The 21,355-nt window shown below is 39.8% G+C and overlaps 2 protein-coding genes across 5 annotated transcripts in view; one reads left to right on the forward strand and one right to left on the reverse strand.

The window, feature by feature from the left end:
- MFSD11 (major facilitator superfamily domain containing 11) overlaps positions 1 to 18,527 on the reverse strand; it is a 29,176-nt gene extending 10,649 nt beyond the window's left edge. For 2 of the 4 annotated variants that reach the window (XM_050919348.1, XM_050919349.1), the window contains exons 1-11: positions 18,449 to 18,527; positions 17,928 to 18,098; positions 15,598 to 15,653; positions 14,687 to 14,794; positions 14,127 to 14,206; positions 13,931 to 14,027; positions 13,097 to 13,155; positions 10,078 to 10,222; positions 8,635 to 8,675; positions 7,425 to 7,490; positions 922 to 1,047 (exon numbers count right to left, since the gene is read on the reverse strand). In XM_050919348.1, the coding sequence (XP_050775305.1) occupies positions 922 to 1,047; positions 7,425 to 7,490; positions 8,635 to 8,675; positions 10,078 to 10,222; positions 13,097 to 13,155; positions 13,931 to 14,027; positions 14,127 to 14,206; positions 14,687 to 14,794; positions 15,598 to 15,653; positions 17,928 to 18,098; positions 18,449 to 18,475 (976 nt within the window). In that variant the 5' untranslated portion in view covers positions 18,476 to 18,527. Of the gene's footprint in view, positions 1 to 921; positions 1,048 to 7,424; positions 7,491 to 8,634; positions 8,676 to 10,077; positions 10,223 to 13,096; positions 13,156 to 13,930; positions 14,028 to 14,126; positions 14,207 to 14,686; positions 14,795 to 15,597; positions 15,654 to 17,927; positions 18,099 to 18,448 lie in introns of those variants that run through there. The other 2 variants (XM_050919351.1, XM_050919350.1) reach the window with 2 other exon arrangements.
- Positions 1 to 21,355, forward strand: part of MXRA7 (matrix remodeling associated 7) — an 836,957-nt gene that overhangs the window by 727,759 nt on the left and 87,843 nt on the right. The window lies entirely within an intron of this gene.

A 21,355-nucleotide genomic window follows, 5' to 3' on the forward strand; every position in this document is an offset into this window, starting at 1 on the left:
GCATTAGACTTGCTGAGGACGAAGCCAAAGCCTGAGCTCTACTGCCCAGGGCCAAAGCCCAAGCCTGAGGGCTTCAGCCGCGGGTGGTGGGCTCAGGTTACAGGCCCCCCACCTGGGGCTCAAACCTTGGGCTTTGGCTTTGGTCCCCCTGCCCAGGGTCATGTAGTAATTTTTGTTATCAGAAGGGGGTCGCAGTGCAATGAAGTTTGAGAACCACAGCTGAAGGGTAATAGTGGTGGATGATACTGTGCTTAGCCTCACTCAGAGCAAGTGCAATTAAACTGTGGTGTAAATGCCTGTGTGGATTCAGGGTGTTTCACAAGTTAGGGGATTTCAAAATGCTCTAGTGTAAGCAAAGGGTAGGAGATTTTGATCTAGTCAACTGAGATTTGTATTCAATCATTTTAATTGAGTACTAAGTTTACCCTTGGTGTATGTTTAGTCTTTCATCTCTAAGCATACAGCCTTAGCTTTTTATTATAAGAAAGAAGGTTTAGACTTAGCAAATCAGACACAGCTAACTATAAAAGCATGATGTACAAATGCTAAAAATGGCCTATTAACACTATAGACTGGATTTACTGTTGTTCTTGTCTCACATAGTCATTTATACCAATGCAAAATGGGTGTAAAATGCTAAGACTCTTATCTGGTAATATTCCACATCCTTCTCTGCATTCAGTTTGTACTAGTGTAAATGACTACACAAGATGCAGCGCAATAATGAATCATAGGATCATAGTGTTAGAAGGGACCGCAAGGGTCATCTAGTATAACCCCGGCAAGTATTGTAGCAGATTTTAGTTGTACTTTACTTATTGCATATGCAACTTTTGCTGCAAGTCTGATGTGTGGTGCACTGTTCAATAATCTCAACAACTTGATTTTTTTATACTTAAACTTTAATTTCTTTAGACTCACCTAAAATTTCTCCAATGCCAATAAAAATACCAGACAGTCCAATAAGACTTTTCTCTTCAGTGCCAAATCTATTCACAGCACCAATACAGGTCCCATATACTCCAGAAAAGAATGTTAATTCCAGACCTTTAAGGAAAGGCAGACAAAAGTTGACAGCTGTAGTATTATGCATTATTTCAGACACTAATATGCAAAATTCCTTATGTCTAACCATTGTCTCTTATAAATACATGGTTAAAATATGAAGATTGTAGATGCAATCACATTAGTTTAGAAGTATTCCAAGCCATATAAATATATGACTTTCGTAAGTCAGAATACATAAACTATTTTAGAAAAACCCACACACCATGACATGTGCAGTTAGTGTCATATCTGCACCTGGAGTGAAACTCTGGCTCCATTGAAATCAATGGCAAAACTTACATTGACTTCAATGGGAGTAAGATTTTACCATGGGTCTTTGACCTCCCACCAAACACCTAATAAATGTATGACAATATAACCACACACGTGTTGTGTATCACTACTTTCAGATACTGTGGAACAATATATAACTGGACGTTGGTTATAAGATTATACAATGGGGATGTCAAACCTATAGCCCCAGTAACACACTTAGAATGACCATTTAATATTATATTAAGAAGGCCTGCTGCCAGCGCTCACCAAAACAGTGCTTCAGTCATTTACATACACTTCAAAAAAGCACATTACAAAATTTGGAACCCTGTGAGAACCTTCAGACTTGTAGTGGCTTTCACAAAAAAGGGTACTGTGACATGAGCTGCACTAATGCTATGTTTCTGAGGTCACTACAACACAGAAAGTCATTTCTGACTAGATCTCCGCTTGGGCAACTCTTTTCTGTTTTGTTAAATTCTGCATGAATATTCACCTATACCATGAAGCATCACTATTGTGGCGACCATATACCAGTTTGTTTATTTTGTGTATTATATCCATTCATAATATTTAGCATATATTCCTCAACTTCAGAGTGCTTTACACAAAAACCCAAATGCTCATAACACCCCTAACATGAGGAAGTAACCATTATTATACCCATTTTACAGAGGGGAAAACTGGCCAAAAAATGCTAAGTGACTCACCCAAGCTCACATAGCAGTCAGAAGTAGAGTTAATAATAGAATTCAGAGCTTCTGACTACTAGTCTCATGCTCTAGCCACTAGACAAATTGCCCTTGGATTGTACACACTTTCCTACATACATTTTGTTCTTTGTTTAGTAAACGTTATATATTTCACCGCTAAAAAAATACCTAAGGTGCTCTATAAATAGCTGTGTTTAATTAATACACTTCCCCTAACGTTCTAATAAGATATGGTATTTTTCATGCCCTGTCCTAAGCTGTGATGTATTGTTATTGCAGAGTCTTGACCAGCTGCTGTGTTCTATCCAAGAGGTAGCTCTATGTTAGTGATGAGCAATGTGATCCCTAATACAATATGTATTTCAGTTTTCAAACTGTTTTGGAAATTCTTGCAGATGAAAATGCCACAGAATTATTATAAATATAATTTCAGAGAAACAGTCAAATAGTCAAGTCTTTAAAGCCTGACTTCAATGTAGCAAAAACAACAACAACTTTTTTTTTTTGGTCCAGTGATGGCATTTCTGAAAAAGAGCCTTTGTCTAAAGACTTATAAAGGAAGTGAAAGATTCAAAGTTAAGCTCCTGCTATATACTACTACTTTCAATACACTTATAATTAATTAAAGCTGAATAAACTAAATTCTAAGATAAGACCAATGTTTTGCTTAGTACTTCTCTACCCTTGTACTGTCATTAACATGAGAGAAGGTAATATGGCTGAGTCCCAACTAGGGTGACCATAGAAACATGAGTCATGCAATAAGACTTTTCAATATATAGAGTCCATTTTATAAATGTCAACTCTTCCATAGCAAGTATATTTACAACAGTGCAAGAGATTTGCTTAAACCAACACAAAACCAGGCCAAAAATGAAGTTTTAAGTAAACCTCTTTGGCCTTTGCTATTGCAGAAAATATAGTACACCATATAAAGATCTAGTAATAGTAGGTGATTGTACATGGTATGTGAGCTGTAAAGCCTCACAAACCTTTCAACAGTTTCAATAACAGACCACAACAATTCGGAATCACGATCTGCTTTTGCAGCTCTTAGATGAATTGTACCAAATCACTTTACAATACAGATGGTACTAGTGAATTTGAGCCACCAGATGGCAGCAACGTATTTCAAGCTAGACTCAGTTTCTGACATGGTTACTTTAAGAGCCCAGTCTGGCTTGAGTTACAGAAAACTCTTATTGATTTCAATGGGAGTTTTGCCTGAATAAGGATTGCAGAATCAGATATCAAAAGACATCTTATTTTTTGTATTTTTGTACCACAGTAGCACCATGTTACTTTCCTTCGACTTCCAAAGGTACTGCACCTCTAAGAGGGCAGCACTATGCTAGACGGTATACTGACATGTATTAAGAGAGCCCCTGTCACAAAACACAACCAATGGATGAAACAAACTAATGCAGATAGGGGATGGAAGACAAAGCAACTGTAAAATGAGTTGCCTATTAATCAAAAGGTATAGTCTCAGTTCACCACCAGCCTAGACATCCGTTGGCAGTGGTTTATAGACAACACGGTAGAGGTAAGTCTTAAGGAGGCATTTGAAAGACAATAAAGTGGTAGCCTTATGGATTTTGACAAAAAAATTTTCCCCAAACATAAGGGGTGGGCATTGTATTCTCCCACCGTTCTGGTACTGAGTAGGCATGACACTGAAATGTCTATAATAATGTTACTCTCCTGTCTCTCATGCAGTTTCCCCCCAGGGATGAGAAGGCAGCATGCTAAAATAGCCATATTTAAAAGTGTGTTAAAGGTAAATTGCAAAGTTTGAAAACGTTATAAGAATCCAAGAAAGTAAGGGCTTATCTACACTTGAAACGCTACAGCAGCACAGCTATGGTGCTGCAGCGCTTCAGTGTAGATACTCACTACAGCAACAGGAGAGGTTCTCCCACCAGCATAGTTAGTCCACCTTCCTGAGAGGCAGTAGCTAAGTCGACAGAAGAATTCTTCTGTCAGCTCAGCACTCTCTACATCTGGGGTTAAGCTGGCTTATCTATGTCGCTCGGGGGTGTGGACCTATGTCTAGTCAGCTGACCACCAACTGGTCTTAAAACAGGGCACCTGTCCTGGCCCCTAGAGGAAGGTGATCACCAGATGAAAGCTCAGCTGTCTGAGAACAGGAGAGACAAAACCTGGAGAATCAGAGACAAGAAGTATTTAGAGAGAGAGAGCGAGCAAAAAGCTGCTTGGACAGAGCTATAGGAGACCTGGTAGAGAAAGCAGAGTTCTGCAGAGAGCTGGAACAGAATTGTTGGTGAGACTTGATCAAACTGGGAGTTTCTGATGAGCAGAAGGCTTGGGCAGTGACCCCTATCCAGCTTGGTGAGAAGAAGCTGGGCCTTGAAGCAAGGAGTTGGGCTCTCAGCAGGAGTAGGACTCAGGCAGGGAGTCCTGAGGCATGGAACATAGTGAGGAGCTCTCTTGTGAGCAACCTGACTTGAGGACTGTGGTAAAGTTCATGAGACTGGTCACTCAGATGGATGGCCTGGACAGTAGAGCAAAAAAAACATGGGAACACCGTGCCACTATTGACTCTCTGTGGGTGATCTGGAGGCACTGTTCCTGAAGAGAGGATTGGAAAAATTGTTGTATATTAGTATTCTTACTGTGAGTTTGTCAAGAACAGTTTTCTTGCAAGAGTTTAGGGGAATTACTGCACTGGTATACATGAACAATTATGCCCAGAGGCAGGTTTTGTATCAGACAGTGAAGGTATATCTACATGACGGAGACTATACTGGCATAGGTATATCAGCCTAGCGCTGTAGCGTAGATGTAGCCTACAAAAACAGTTTGGATTTTCTTGTCAGCATAGGAACACTATCTCCCTGAATAAAGTTGGCTATGTCAATGGAAACCCTCTTCCATTGACATAGCTGTGTCTATATTTTGTCAGCATAGCTAAGTCAGTAAGGGATGTATTTTTTTTCACACCTCTGACTGACACAGGTATATAGCTATAACTTTTCAGTGTAGACCAAGCCTGAGAGTCTGTCGTGGGCAAACAAACGGGAAACTGAGGCAGGTGCATGGAGAAAGGTAAATAGTGGTTTCTCCCAGGGGTCTGTACTGGGACCTGTATTATTCAACATATTCATAAATGATCTGGAAAAAGGTATAAACAGGGAGGTGGCAAAACTTGCAGATGATACAGAACTACTCAGGACAGTTAAGTACAAAGCAGACTGTGAAAAGCTACAAAGGGATTGTACAAAACTGGGTGATTGGTCGACTGGGCAACAAAATGGCAGATGAAATTCAATGTTGATAAATGCAAAGTAGTGCACATTGGAAAACATAACCCCAAATATACATATAAAATGATGGGGTGAAAATTAGCTGTAACCACTCGAGAGAGATCTTGGCGTCATGTGCACAGTTCTCTGAAAACATCCACTCAATGTGCAGCAGCAGTCAAAAAAGGGAACAAAATATTGGGAATCATTAAGTAAGGGACAGATCGGGGTGGGCAAACTTTTTGGCCTGAGGGCCACATCAGGGTTCCAAAACTGTATGGAGGGCCAGGTAAGGAAGGCTGTACCTCCCCAAACAGCCTGGCCCCTGCCCCAATCCGCCCTCTCCCACTTTCTGCCCCTTGACTGCCCCGCTCAGAACCCCCGCCCCATCCAACCCCCCCCTGCTCCCTGTCCCCTGACTGCCCCGACCCCTATCCACACCCCCGCCCCCTAACAGGGCCCCAGGACTCCCACACCTACCCAAACCCCCACTGTTCACCATCCCCGACACCCTCTAAGAACCTCTGCCCCATCCAGCCGGCCCCTGTTCTGTGACCCCTGACTGCCCCCTGGAACTCCCAACCCCTTACCTAACCCCCTCACCCCCTTACCATACCGCTCAGAGCAGCAGGACTGGCAGCCGTGCCGCCCTGCCGGCACCAGCTATGCCGCCATGCTGCCCAGCAGGAGCTTGCAGCCCTGCCGCCCAGAATGCTGGCAGCACGGGGAGCTAAGGCTGTGGGGGATAGGGGAGGGGCCAGGGACTAGCCTCCCCAGCTGGGAGGTCAAGGGCTGGGCAGGACAGCCCTGTGGGCCGTAGTTTGCCCACCTCTGGGATAGATAATAAGACAGAAAATATCATGTTGCCTTTATATAAATCCATGGTACGCCCACATCTTGAATACTGCGTGCAGATGTGGTCACCCCATCTCAAAAAAGATATATTGGAATTGGAAAAGGTTCAGAAAAGGACAACAAAAATGATTAGGGGTATGGAACAGCTTCCATATGAGGAGAGATTAATAAGAGTGGGACTTTTAAGCTTGGAAAAGAGACGACTAAGGGGGGACATGATAGAGGTCTATAAAATCATGACTGGTGTGGAGAAAGTAAATAAGAAAGTGTTATTTACTTCTCATAACACGAGAACTAGGGGTCACCAAATGAAATTAATAGGCAGCAGGTTAAAACAAACAAAAGGAAGTATTTCTTCATACAACGTACAGTCAACCTGTGGAACTCTTCGCCAGAGAATGTTGTGAAGGCCAAGACTATAACAGGGTTCAAAAAAGAATTAAAGAAACTAATGGATAGCATCATTGGGCTATTAGCCAGGATGGGCAGGCATGGTGTCGCTAGCCTCTGTTTGCCAGAAGCTGGGAATGGGCAACAGGGGATGGATCACTTGATGAGTGCCTGTTCTGTTCATTCCCTCTGGAGCACCTGGTATTGGCCACTGTCAGGAGACAGGATACTAGGCTAAATGGACCTTTGGTCTGACCCAGTATGGTTGTTCTTATGTTTTTATTGTGTAGCGGCCTGCCGTAGGAGGGCACTCCACATGGGGGCTGCCCTATTACAGAGTCAAACCAGTGGTTGCAATGAAGGAAGTCTTTGCAACATCTTCCTAATGCACACATGGTTTTAGGACAAGGGCTCTTACAAAAGTCTCATATACTTCACTGCAAGTCTGATGAAGCTGATATTAAAGACCTCATCTACAAAAATGAGCTGAACTACCATTATTAGACTCCACTGCAGTTTAATTATGTTCTAACATAATTCAATCTGGCCAGTATGAACAGGCACAACCCATGTAATAAAACAGATTCATAAACCATGCCCTAGCCAAGTTACAAATTGGCTGACCTTAAACTGAGTTAACAACTCTTATTAAATCCCATAATTTTGGCAGGGTTAGGTACAAAAAAATTAATCTACAGAAGAGCACTTTTCAGAAACAGAGTACAAAAATACTATAAAAGGATAATAAACTCCAATATGTTAAAGTAATATATCCTGGGATACAGGAATATAATCCTGATTGAGGGGTACTCATTTATTGTCCCATAAAATGCCCTGGCACTAGCAAATGATTGTGCCTTTTTGCCTGTTTCATTACCTGTATAAGCCGTTGTAACACTGAGGAGCAAAATCTCTTTGGTGAAGTATAGCTTAATAGATCTCTCTGCAAAGAAAACACATAAATGACTAAAATTCATGGACATTAAGGGTACATTTACTTTCTTTTGCTGTTTACCAAAGGTACAAATACAAACCATGCACTGACTTTTTCTCTCTTTGATTAACTAAGGCTGCTATGTAGGGGGCCTTTAACATAAAAGTCCAATCTGAATGGGTTTTATTGTGGGGGGACAGGGTAGAGAGGGAAATCAACCAAATACATTTTCCAGTGACTAAAGGCTGAGTGGTTTTATGTACTGTACTCTTGTAATCTCAATTCAGAATATTTTTATTTTAAAGTAATTGAGTTTTTCTAAATGTTTTTGGGACAAATTCTGCTTTCAGATACCAACAGTTAAGTGCCACTAATTACAAGCTCCAATGGGAGCTGCACACATGTACCTGAATGAAGAATTTTTATTTTTTAAATTGTTGAACTTTATTGTAAATGTTGATGTAAAAGCATACAAAAGGTAATTTATACTTCGTCTTGCACTTTCTTTAATGCGAAACATTTTTACTTTCATAGAGTGGCTTTTCCTTTTTTCCTCCCTTCATCCCCATGATCTCTCCCTCTCATACCCTGTCCTCCTTTCCTAGTGTTAACCCTCTTTTTCAGCTCCCTGGACTTGTTTCAATTCTGTCCTGAGATTATCAAATATCCTTTGCTTCCCTCCCAACTCAGCAACTCGCACAGTTGCTCATCAATCCTCTTTAATCTCCACTAAATGAGATCTTTGCTTTTTCCACTGAGCCTTGAACCAGGAGGTGCCTAGAGCCTTCAAAACACAGATGCATCCTACTCTTTGCCTCAATGTCATGTCACTTTAAAGCAGGCACCACAGTTGAAGACTCTAAAGATCCTGGACTAATCTGGGATATGAAGGATCTGGGCTACATGATACGTTGGATGAATTAAGAACAGATGAGGGAACTGTGAGGGTTGTTTAGCTGAGTGATAAATAAGGAAGATTAAGTGTCTCAGAATTAAGGAAGGGGAGAATGCAGGTCTATTGCCCTGCATTATTAAAGCCAAATTTCTGTTTAAAATTATTCATATATGGTGGTGTACAAATAGGATCATTTGACAGTTCATAAATCTGTTGTAATATTTTTGAGAGATGGTTCTAAAGTGCAATAATACTTACTAAATGCATCCACTGCCCTCGTCGCTTTGCTTTGGACAGACCTGGGTAAATATTTTTTTAAGATCAGAAAGATGAACGAGAGATACCCATGCTTTTACCATTATGTTGGAAAATGACTAATTCATCTTTTAGTTTTCTGTACATTTTCCTGCCCATAATTAGCAATTTCAACACACTAATATGTTTAATAAAATATTTTTGTGGAATAATCCTCCAGTTGTACAAGATATTTGCCTTTAGTGTGGGTATATGTCATTCACAGAGTATCCTTTTCTATAGCACTATGTCTCTGGGCTTTGTCTGTATCAGACTTGTTCTCTCCACTACATGTGCTCTCATCTTTCTAATCATCCTACTGCTTTGCTAATAAAATAACTGTATCTGCAAATATCATTTCAGGAAGACTTTAGTGCTTATAGCTATGCATTTCTAATGTGCACATCAGCATGGTACCTAGGCCATTTATGAGTGATTTGCAGCTGAATAATAAGTGATAGCTTAACAGATCTCTACAGGTTATTAAATCTGTCCAAACAACCCTTGCCTACCACTGTGGCATGATATTGTTTTCAAACTGTTGGCCAGATAATCAGCCTACATTGCGACTAATACAACAGGCCTTGTTGAGCAGATGCTTTTGAAAATTCTGACATACATACATGCATACATAGAGCACTTGCCAATAAGAATTCTAAGCTCTATCTTCACCAACAAACCAAAATTACAAATCACTTAGCTTCAAATAACTAATAAAGGACAATGGAAGAATTATTTAAGGTAAGAGGTGTGGATAAAAGGGTTCAGAAACCTACAAAGCTCTTAGAACTACAAAGGCACTTGACTGCCAGATACAAATTCTGATAAGAATGAATCAAGCTTCCTAAAATTCTCAGAGAGGCTCTGAAGGTTCTTTCTGTGCTGTTCAATAAGGAGGTCAGCCCTCTCTTGCAGAATAATTACTGCAGAAACACAAATTAAGAATGTGCTTTTAGAAGGGAAGTAAACAGTCTCATTCCAATCTGACCCCAGGTCTGTTTTTGCCTTCATAAACCTCCCTTTGCTCTGCTTCTATCCCCAAATCACTTCCATGGTTGGAGACCAATAGTTACTGTTTGGAGATAAGGGCAAGGAAAACTATAAAAGAACGTACATAAGCTTAATAGTGAGAGGAGGGAGATAAATGATGTGCCTCCAAAGACCCTTTACTCACCAATGAAAATACACTATTTGTTCTGCCCTATCCCATGTTCAAGTGTACTACCTATGAGGAGAACAAGTAAGGATTGCATCAACTAGTTAATGGCTGCAAGGACTCTTCTATACTTTATCCAAATTATACATGCTTTTGGTTCGGAGGGAGAAGCGAATAAGGAGTTTTCCATTATGCACTAGGTACACACATGCTTGGCTGGATGGTAATGTGTTATTGCCATAACCACTTACGAGTTGTCTACAATGCTTTCGTCAGTGGAGGAGACTTCCTCCTCCAGTGTGTTTGACTCCTCTGGTTTCCTAATCAGAAAGAACAGAAATGTGCCCACGAGACTGAGGACAGTTAGAGCAATGAAAACAGTCCTGCGATCACTCTCTGTGGAAAAATCAAAAAAGTGTCACACACAGGTCTGCATAAAATAATTCATATCTAGTAAACTATCTCCACAAATAATGGTGCAGATAGCTAAGATGTTTCCATGTCCTATTCCTTGAGGCTATTCTTTTTCAGAATATGAAAAAAAGATAGCTAAGATGTTTCCATGCTAAAGATAGGTACAGTTTATAAAGAGGTATATATATAATACATATTAACTTCAGTGGTGGTGTCTGACTTACCACCCGTGGGGCAAAGTGCCCACATGTTTGGCAAGTTCCTTTGTCTTTGCTGATATGCCAATGGAATACTGTCTGGTCAAAGAATATCACTGCCACTTTCTGCTGTGGCTAAGTGAGGGTTAATAAAAGGGAAGAGGAAGTGCAGAGGCTGTTCAATAACAGTATTGCTTGCAGGGCAGAGGCTACATCATCTCCCCTACACTGATTAGAAATAACTTTCTTCCTCTCCGGCCCCAGGAACTAATGTTACATCATGTGATACCATCAACTGCTAGACCTATAAATCTCAAATGCCATATGCTCATGAAACTGCAGAATTTGACAGAAGATAACAGTGGGTATCTGGAGGGAAAGGTACCTGATGTTTCATGCACCAGTCTCTCTACACTAACCAACGTGTTTGGCATGGTAAACTCTTTCGTGCAGAGGCTTCCCCTATTCATCAGGCAGAAAAATTGCTGAGAAGTAGCTAATCATGCATTGTGTTGAGACAAACTAACCTTTGGGCTCCCACTTCTCAATCCTAAAGATGGTGCCTATGTACTTATATTTATTTCTCCAATGGCTTAAAGGTGAACAGAAAAGTTTTAAAATATATTTAAAAAAAAAACTGTGTAAAATTCCAAATCAATAACAATGTGTCTGTGGGTGTGTAGTTTTAAAATAGTATTTTATGTGCATGTGCAAACAGCTCTTGTGGGAACCTGAAATAAAGTGTGGCAAGGGGGTACTGATGTTCACATGTAGGAACATTCACCTTAGAATGAAAAGGAAGGAGACTCCTAAATTGTTTCAACATGCTTCAAGGGATTTTAATTCACTTAAAGGTAAAGGAAAACTTCAGTGTGAGTTCTGTTAAATGCTGTAATCCGAGGTGATTAGCAGGAGCAATATAAATCAGGAAACAGAATTTCAGATTCCACAGATTTATGTTTTTGGCAGAATTTAAGCTTTTGCTTTATTTTTTGGATTTTTTAATTAATTATTTTTTTTTAATCTAGTCTGTGTTACTCAGTCTGCAGAGCCCAAACCAATAGTACAGTAGCAGAGCTGTGAACTGCCCTGTTCATCACAAGCGGGCGCTAACTCTGAAGTCTGAGATGATCATTTAAAAGTCTACATTTCATTCCTAATTGTCTTTAGCAGAAACATCCTCCTAAAACGTTTATCCAATGAGATTGAAAATTCCATTTATTTGGAAGGATGTCTTACAGGGAAAAGGCTTCGTGTTTTAAAGATGTGAATAGCTGAACGATCTATCAGATATGTGAGTTCTTTTTTAGTACACAATATAGGAAACCCTCCTCCTCACATGCACCTTACAGCAGGATCATCAGCTTCATTTAGTATAACAATTCTGTTTTTTTCTTGTTGACAACCACCACCCACATATCAGTCCCTGCCTCCACCTTTTAACAGCAACTCAGGTCCCACATGCTCTGTGTGGAGCCCTACAGCTTTGACCACCTATCACTTTCTCCACTGAATATGAGAGCACTTTGCTCCAAGTTCTACTCTGATAGATTTGGAAGGCTCCAGCCACAATATTAATTATAATTCAAACAGGAAATTAACCTTGATGATCTGTATCAAGACAGGGACACTGAGGGTTTGTCTGCACCAGGATATTATTCTGGAACAGGTAGGATGTAATTTAAAGTGTAATAGCTATTTCAGAATAGCTCCCCATGTGGACATTCTTATTCCAAAATAAGAGTCTTCACATGGGAAGCTATTATGGAATTCTGCAATACACTATTCTGATCAATTTCCCTCTGTACACGACCCCTGAAAGCAGGCAAAGGGAACAGCAGCTAGGAACACTGGAGATATTCACAGCTCTTGTATCACATAGCTTTACATACTAAGGCTACATCTACACTACACAGCTTTTAGCGATACAGCTATGGTGCTACAGCCGTGTTGCTAAAAGGTGCACAGTATAGCCGCTGTTTGTAGACAGGCGAGAGCTCTCCCGCCAACAAATAACTTCCACCTCCAATGAGCGGCATTAGCGTCATTGGCAGGAAAGCACTCCTGACTACAAAGCGCTGTTCACACCAGCATTTGAAGTCAACACAACTTTTGTCTTGTGTGTGTGTGTGTGTGTGTGTGTGTGTGTGTGTGTGTGTGTGTGTGTTTAACACCTCTGAATGACAAAAGTTTTGTCTTTCAATTGCCAATGTAAACAAAGCCTAAAACTAAAATACTCCCCAGAAAACAAATACAAATTTTACCCACTGCTCCCTATGTTTCTAGCTGTCACAACTATGGCTATGTCTACACGAGCACTTTTGTCGGTCAGGGGTGTGCAAAAAACACCCCCTGAGAAAAGTTTCACAGACAAAAACGGCAGTATGTACAGTATTATGTCGGCGGAAGAGCATCTCCCGCCAACATAACTACCACCACTTGGATTGGGGGTGGTTTAATTATGCCGGCAGGGGAGCTCTCTCCCACTGGCATTGAGGGACTACACAAGAGACCTTACAGCGGCACAGTACAGCTGTGCCGCTGTAAGGTCCATAATGTAGACATAGCCTATGGCCTCCTCCTACTTCATTACATTATCCATTTTTTCATACATTATGATAGATCAAAGTATTCTATACACAAAGCAAGTAATACAAACCTGATATGTGAGTTTTCCCACGCCAAGCAAAGTATATATAAAGATTTCCAAAAAACAAGCTGCAAACAAAAGAGGGATAACACAGGAATATAGTATTTATCATGATAACAAAATTATATATAAAAGGATATGGTGTAAATGTGAAAGAGACAGAGGGTGCCTGTCCTCACACTGTTAAAGTCAAACCGCTAGCCCAGGAGTAGGCAACCTGTGGCACGTGTGCCGAAGGCGGCACGCGAGCTGATTTTCAGTGGCACTCACACTGCCCGGGTCCTGGCCACCGGTCTGGGGAGATCTGCATTTTAATTTAATTTTAAATGAAGCTTCTTAAACATTTTAAAAATCTTATTTACTTTACATACAACAATAGTTTAGTTATATATTACAGACTTACAGAAAGAGACCTTCTAAAAACATGAAAATGTATTACTGGCATGCGAAACGTTAAATTAGAGTGAATAAATGAAGACTCGGCACACCACTTCTGAAAAGTTGCTGACCCCTGTGCTAGCCCTATAGAAATGTAAAACAAAATTGAGGATTCACGTTCATAAGGCCGGCTCTATATTTCAAAGGAATCCAAGATATCAGAAATGACATTAACTTTAGTCCATCAGGAGGAAAGACCTGCCATATATAACTCCTATTTACCATTAAGCATTGCTCAATATCAGCAACAATGTCACCTCCAGCTTTTCCTTTCATTTCATAGTCTGTGGAGCATCACTCTGAAGTACTGCCTGAGACAGAAGTCTCCCTTGCACTCTCATTGAACAACACAGCAAGTACAGGGTGCATGTAACCAAAGGGTAAGATTTAATAAAGGAAAGTTACCTGGACTGTAAAAGTGCCCAGAAGATTCCACTATTTCTCCCAATAGTGTTTTCATCTGAATTTATCGTCAGGCAATTTCCCTGTGCAGTCCAAATTACTGAAATTCAAGTAAAAAAGTTGCTGAGAAAGGAGGAAAAATAGTTTTAAGAGAGAGAGAGAAATGTAGTGAAGAAGTACATGCAGATACAATACTTACCAGCAGCTGCTATCCCAATGAAAACAGAAGCAGTGTAGAAGGACCACGTGAAAGGCTGGATAAAAACCGCAATGTATATGCTAAAATATAACAATGTATTATATTCAAATTGAATGGGGGCAATGTTATGCTTATTATGCTTTTTAACAATCAGATCTGCATCTTAGCTTCCTCTAAATCAAGGACTTATTGCTAAGCTCATTTTGAAAAGACTCCAAGTCAATAAGATTTGAAACAAAACAGTTTTTTATTACCCTAAACATATAATGCTATTTTTCTAATACAGTCATTAGACCAAGGCCTGATCTTGGTTCTTTACTCCAAGGTCAGCCAGACCTGCCAGTGCTGTGGAAACAACATGGTCACTGTCTCTGGGGGAGGGTATGCTCTGAAGTGACATTCCAAGTGACTCAAGAGCAACACTGATATCATTGCAAGAAGCCAAACCCTGCCCTCCTCAGCCAGTACAATTTCATGCAAGACATGGTATCTTTTGAAGGTGAAGTAAAGAGAATAGATGCATAGGAAGCAGAAACTACAGATTTAAATGAATTACTTACCTGTAAAATAGACCGCTAACAAACATGGATAATTGAGGTCCCACTACAGCAACCACTGAAGGTGAAATAAGATTTGATGCAGAGAACACCCCATAAATAATGGCCATGCTACACAAATAAATAATAAAGATGAATAAGCATTTCAAATGGAATTCAAGAGTATTGGCTAGTGTGGCCGATTTTATCTATTTAGGCAATTTTTCAAATGATTCAAAACTATTACATCAAACATATCGCCTAGCCTACCTAACTGCATGATCTTATTACTCGAGCCCCTCTTTCCCATCTATTGCTATTTACCCTTGTTTGTTGCACCTTGTAAACTCTTCAGAACAGCGACCAAGTCTTCCTAAATGATTGCACAGTCCTACCACAACAGACCTCTGATCATGATTGGGGACTCTGGTTGCTATGACAATACAATAAACATTAAAAAACTGCTTTCCACAGCTCCAATACCTCGATGATCCTCCTATCTTTGGGAGTGTTCCCTTCCATATGACTGTTGAAATCTCTCCTGCAAGCTAATCTGCACAGGCAGACCCTGTGCTCTATGTGGGTACAAAGGTCCACGCACGTGGGTAAGTTTGTCGGATCAATGCCTTTGCTAGTTGCTTTACTTTTCAATAATTTCACCAAAGACTGCATGACTTGAGATAAAAAGCAAAGCACAGCATTGTTTTTCCCTACACGGAAAAAGTGCAAAACACGAATGTGGTTCATTTAAATAGGAAAATCTACATGTAAAATTACCAGTAAGCTATGTTTAAGTATGATAACATAATTTTGCTTTTAACGTGTAAGTTCAGGAGAAAAATACAATCACCTAAGACCATGTCCCTATAAGACTTCATTAAAACTAGCTATGCCTCTTAAAGTAACAAAAGGACAAAAATATCATGGTATATTACCTGGTATAGCCACTGCCATGAAAATTTGTGTTGTTTAAATTCGTGATAACAGTTTGCTGTGTAGAGAAAATTATAAATAATAATACAGAAAGTACATTTTATACTTTTTTAAAATCTGAAAACTACAGACAGATTAGCATAAGAGCAAAGTTTAAACTGATTGTTAATAACAACGCCCAAGGAACTAAAAGTAGTTTAGAAATGGCCATTATACCTTGTAAAACTATGTGAGGAAGTAACTATTACACGCATTGTACAGTCATGGAAACAGCTGCAGCTTGTTCAGATTCAGTGGCAGAGTCAAGGATTTGACATCAAAATTCTGGCTCCCATCTCCTTTTCTAATTACTCTATACTCCCTTCTCTTTTCAAATGAGCAGTATTCAAGCCTTTGAAAACCACATTTATTAATTACAGCCTAAGGCCCTGAACCTCAAAGGTTTTCAGGCTCCCAACTTCTTTTTACTGCATAGAAGTTAGGGTGCCTTAAATACCTTAGAGGGATCTGGGACTAAGTCCCTTTGTGGATCTAGGCCAGGGGTTCTCAAACTGGGGGTTGGGACACCCCCCTCAAGGGTCATGAGGTTATTACTTGGGAGGTCACGAGCTGTTAGCCTCCATCCCAAACCCTGCTTTGCCTCCAGCATTTATAATGGGTTAACATATTTAAAAGTGTTTTTAATTTATAAAGGGGGGGGGGTCGCACTTAGAGGCTTGCAATATGAAAGGGGTCACCAGTACAAAAGTTTGAGAACCACTGATCTAGGCCTTCGTTCCTACACTCTTCCCCTGTCTACTGGTTTTCTGGTATGCTGGTTTGGTCATGGGGCAACTGCAATTTGAACTACAGAACCTGATTCATGCACTGCCAGACAATGAGTATTGCTTGCAGACACTTTTATTTATGAGAGACAAGGTGGGTGAGGTAGTATCTTTTATTGGACAAGCTCTCTCTCATCAACAGAAGTTGGTCCAAAAAAAGATATTACCTCACTTACCTTGTCTCTCTAAGGCTTTGTCTATACTGGACTTTTGTCAGTAATTTTTTTTATTGTTCAGGGGTGTGAAAAAAGCACACACACACCTCCAAATGACAAAAGTTTTACCAATTAAAAAGCACCGCTGTGAACAGTGCTTTATTGGCAGAAGAGCTCTCCTGCTGACAAAGCTACCATCACCACTCTTTGCCGGTGGAAGTTTTTTGTTGGTGGGAGAACTGTCTCCCGCCAACAAAAAGCGGGTACACTGTACATCTTGTAGCCTAATATCCTGGGACTAACATGGCTACAACAGCACTATATATAGCTTTTATTTATAAAAGTTCGCTCCACAAAGATACTTCGAGTGAAGCTGTCCATTTAAAACAATAACTAGTATTTTGTGACTCTATAGTGCCTTTAGAACTCAAAGTATTTACCAGGCATTAACAAATTAAGCCTCCCAACATCTCTTTAATGCAAAGCAGTATGAGCCCCATTTTTACAGAAATAGAAACTGAGCCATGGACATGCTCTGTAGCAATCATGAATTGAACCTCTGTTTCCAAACTCTCTGTCCTGTGCTTTAGCCACAACATCAGTCTCCTCTCTCATAAATTAACCATACAACATGGTAAAGCAACCTTTATACATCTACAAACAGGAATTCCTCCTGAAAATAAGAAAAGAGAGTCTCTAAATATAGCAAAACACAGGATTATAACAATAAAAGTAATAAAGGGCAGTCTGCTTTATGGGTAAATTGAATTATTTTTATGTCCAATTTGCCTGCAGCAAAGGAGAGAGAGACTAGCAGTAAATTATTTAGTGAGATGTAAAGTGACTTGGCAGTGTCAGTTGTGACAGTACGACCACTCGCCAGATACTGTATTCATACCCCTTCAATCTCCAGTTTGTCATTACACAGTGAAAATGTGAGATTAAGGAAGATTAATTAACCAGAAGAAATTAGGTGACAAAGTTACAAATAGCATCCTGGCCATATGTTCTAAAGCGAAATTATAAAAAAGCTCAGAAACATGAAAAGATCCAGTTTAATTCAATTGCTGGACAGATAATTGCCAGAGCAGATATTATTAAGCTGAATGTGTTTAATTAACTTAATTTTTTTCAAAGCAACATAGGTTGTCTCATACCATTACTGTTTCACTGCAATACTCTCTTAAAGAAACAGATTACTCCAGTACCTGTGCAAATACTAAATCAAGAGAAACACAAAAGGATAAAATGTAATGCTATCATGCACCTTAGATCCCTAAACAAAACAACCCTTAAAATTGGGATGTCAGAAAGAAAGGTGAGGATGTGGAGTGTTTTGATATTTGCACTTACCGCAACATTTCCACATGTTTGGAAGGCAGTAAACATAAACATAAAAGCAACTCCTAACATAATTATGTTAAAAAGCTTTTTCGATTTAGGAGACATTTTGTTTTTTCTTAGGAAGTTGTCCTCTTCAGTCCGGAAAAGTTCTATTTTCCTTTTAAAGCTCCCTTTTAAGGTCTGCCAAAAAAAAAAAAAATACTTAAGAAAAAAAACCTTCACAAACACAAGTTATTGTAAACTAATTGTTAAGTGTTAGGAAGTATTCACTAGCAAGAGGTCTAGTCTCCACTGTAAATAAAATAAAGAAAAAAAAACAACACTGGAAAAAAAACAAGTCAAAGGTTTAGTAAGAGTTGTGAAGATTATTCAGATCCTTTTGTATGAAGATATACAGAGTGCAGTATATTATTTCTTCATGACATCCCTTCCCCCTAGAAGTAGTTTGCCACCCGTTGAGTTAGCAAATCAGCTCACTTCCTTGCCACCATTGCTCTGAATCAGATTTTAGTCAAAAGACATTAAATCACCTGACAAAGGAAAGAAAAGACAATCATAAACACAAGCCATGTCCATTCACGCTGAACAGGAAATTAAGGAATATTTCACAATCCAGGTCAGCTGACTGATCAGGCTAAAACACCCTCATGCACTCTGGGAAATGCAGTTTCAGCATTTCTATGACTTAAAAAAAGAGTAAATCTACAGTATTACTTAAAATAACAATAGCATGTTTGTGGTTACTGTAAATAATATTCTGTAACCTTTAGATGATAATACTTTGGACAAGAAACCAAATCTCTCAGAAAGTCTTTTAAGAAAACTGTCACCTACTGCTTTCAGTCACGCAAAAAGCATTCATAAATGAAGACTGAAAAGCTCAGGGGGTCTTTTCTGTAAACATAGCAGAAAAGAAAGGAAAGGAAATATTTCATTGTCACTGACACACATGCACAGTCTCTCTCACTGTTTCCATCTGTCGCTCATTCACTCTGAAAAGGAAGCGAAATAGCTGCACTCAATATTTTGCCTTGAAATCCTTCCAACATAAAACCTGTTATTTAATTGCTAATATATTTATGTATTGAGTTTTGTAGTTGTTTTAAATAAGTAATCCTAAAGATCAGAAGATCCCTGTTTAAAAAAGTGAGTAAAGCAGAAAAAGAAAGTCAGACATCTCATATTAAGTCTACCCCCACTTCCTGCCATTATTATTTAGCACTTGTATTAGACGAGTACCCATAGACACCAGTGAGGATTGTGCTAACTCAGGGCTTCTCAAACTGGGGGGTCGGGGGGGGGGTTATTACATGGGGAGTCACGAGCTGTCAGTCTCCCAAATCCTGCTTTGCCTCCAGCATTTATAATGGTGTTAAATATATTTAAAAGTATTTTTAATGTATGAGGGTGGTGACACTCAGAGGCTTGCTATGTGAAAGGGATCACCAGTACAAAAGTTTGAGAACCACTGTACTAACTGCTGCACAAATACATACAAAGACATAGGGCAAAACTGGCTCAGATGAAGTCAATGACAAAACTCCCGTGGACTTCAGTGGAGTCCCACAGTTTCATTAAGCATTTCTTCCTGCCCTGAAAGCCTTATCCAGAAGTTACCATTCCAACAACAGCCAAAAACACTGTATTACTTATTCAGTATTTTAAAGATTGCTTTACAATCTTTACTTTACAAAATTATACAGTATTTTATTTGAAACTAGAGCTTTGTTGTTACTTATGCAAGTCAATAACACTACTCTTATGAGTATTGACTTGGAATAAGAGCCAGGGCTCAAGGGGATGCCTGCATGGATCACACTGCAGGAGAAGGCCTTGGCTATGTACTTGGGAAAAGTAGCTCTTTCCCCCTCGTTTCTACATTATGAACACTTACAAACAGGAGCAGCGCCAGGGTTTTTGGCGCCCTAGGCGAGGGTCCTTCCGCACTCCCGGTCTTCAGGGCACTTCGGCTGCGGGTCCCAGAGCAAGTGAAGGACCCACTGCAGAATTGCCGCCACCGACCCAGAGCGCAGAAGGACCCCCCGCTGCCGAATTGCCGCCGAGGTCAGCAAAATGCTGCCCTCCCAAATCCTGGTGCGGTCGCCTAAACGGAAGCGCCGGCCCTGCTTACAAGACGAGATTTCTAAGAAACATAGGAGAGAGACTCCCTCTACCATTTTGAGGGATTCACTGTAAAGCAGATTTTTAAATCTCTCCTGATACGAAGGATTTTTTGTGGTGCGATTCAAAGAGAAATTTTAAATCTCACTGTTCTATGTGAAATGAATAAATAACAAGCAGCAATAAAACAGAAATAAAAACAAGAAGTGAGGCATTATTTCCTTACTTGAGATTGCTCATGCAGGAAATACCTTGCTTCTTGTTTTTATATCAACATTATTGCTTCTTGTTATATGTTATTTTCACTATTGAGCAAAATATTTATTAAACAAAGCATTATACTAAGAACAAAAAGTCAAATCTAACTATTAGCTTTTAGAAATCTCTCATTCACACTGTAATCCCAGTTAAAGAGAGATCTCTGGAAATGTAGTCTCTTCTTCATTTCAGTTTATTTTCTTTTTAAACAAACCAATTTATGAAGAACACAATCATAAACCTTTAGTAATGAGCTACATAATCATTAGTCATTATTATTAATTATATTATTATTATTATTTGACTAGTATCATTGAAGAAAACTGTGTAGACAAGGTCAAATTTCCCACTGTCACACTAACACTGGTATTGCACCACTTGCTAGTGGAATAGGGTCACAGTGCTAATATGGATAAGATGACTGTATCTCTTCTACATCAGTTGGAGCAGGCGTAGACAACAGAAAAGTAACAATTCCAAATGCCAGTCACCCTAGTACTCCCACTATTGCTACAATCCCACTAGTGGAGCTACACTGTGGCAGTGCAGCAGTGGAATATCTGAAGAAAAATGCTAACAGTCTTTTGTGCCACTGAAGTATATATGTGGTGTCCTAGCACCTTGGAGTAGAGATGTGGAAGCCATTGAGAGGTAATATCCATGCCTTGGTGTCAGGGAGGTTTTTATAGGATGCCAGCAGCAATGCGTATGGCAGCATGCGTATGCTTATGCGGCTTTCACATGGAACCCCAAAACCTTGGCAATGTGCATGTAAGCTTTCACACAGCACCAGCAACACTGTCACAGATCATGCATAACGGCTTTTCCACTGCGCTCCAAGCAATATACTGACGTATCCTTGGGAAGCTTTCACATTGCTGGAGAGGGTACATACATGCATGGAGAGTTCACATGGCACTCCCAGCACTATGGAAGTGCATTAATGTTTGTGGCACTTTTACACACCTTGTCCCCAGTAGTGTGGCAATGTATATATGTGTGAGAGGCTTGTATGCAGCATTCCCAACCACAGGATGAAAAATGTGTGTAAATGCAGG

Source organism: Gopherus flavomarginatus, chromosome 12 (assembly GCF_025201925.1).
Source record: "Gopherus flavomarginatus isolate rGopFla2 chromosome 12, rGopFla2.mat.asm, whole genome shotgun sequence".
Classification (NCBI taxonomy): Eukaryota; Metazoa; Chordata; order Testudines; family Testudinidae; genus Gopherus; species Gopherus flavomarginatus.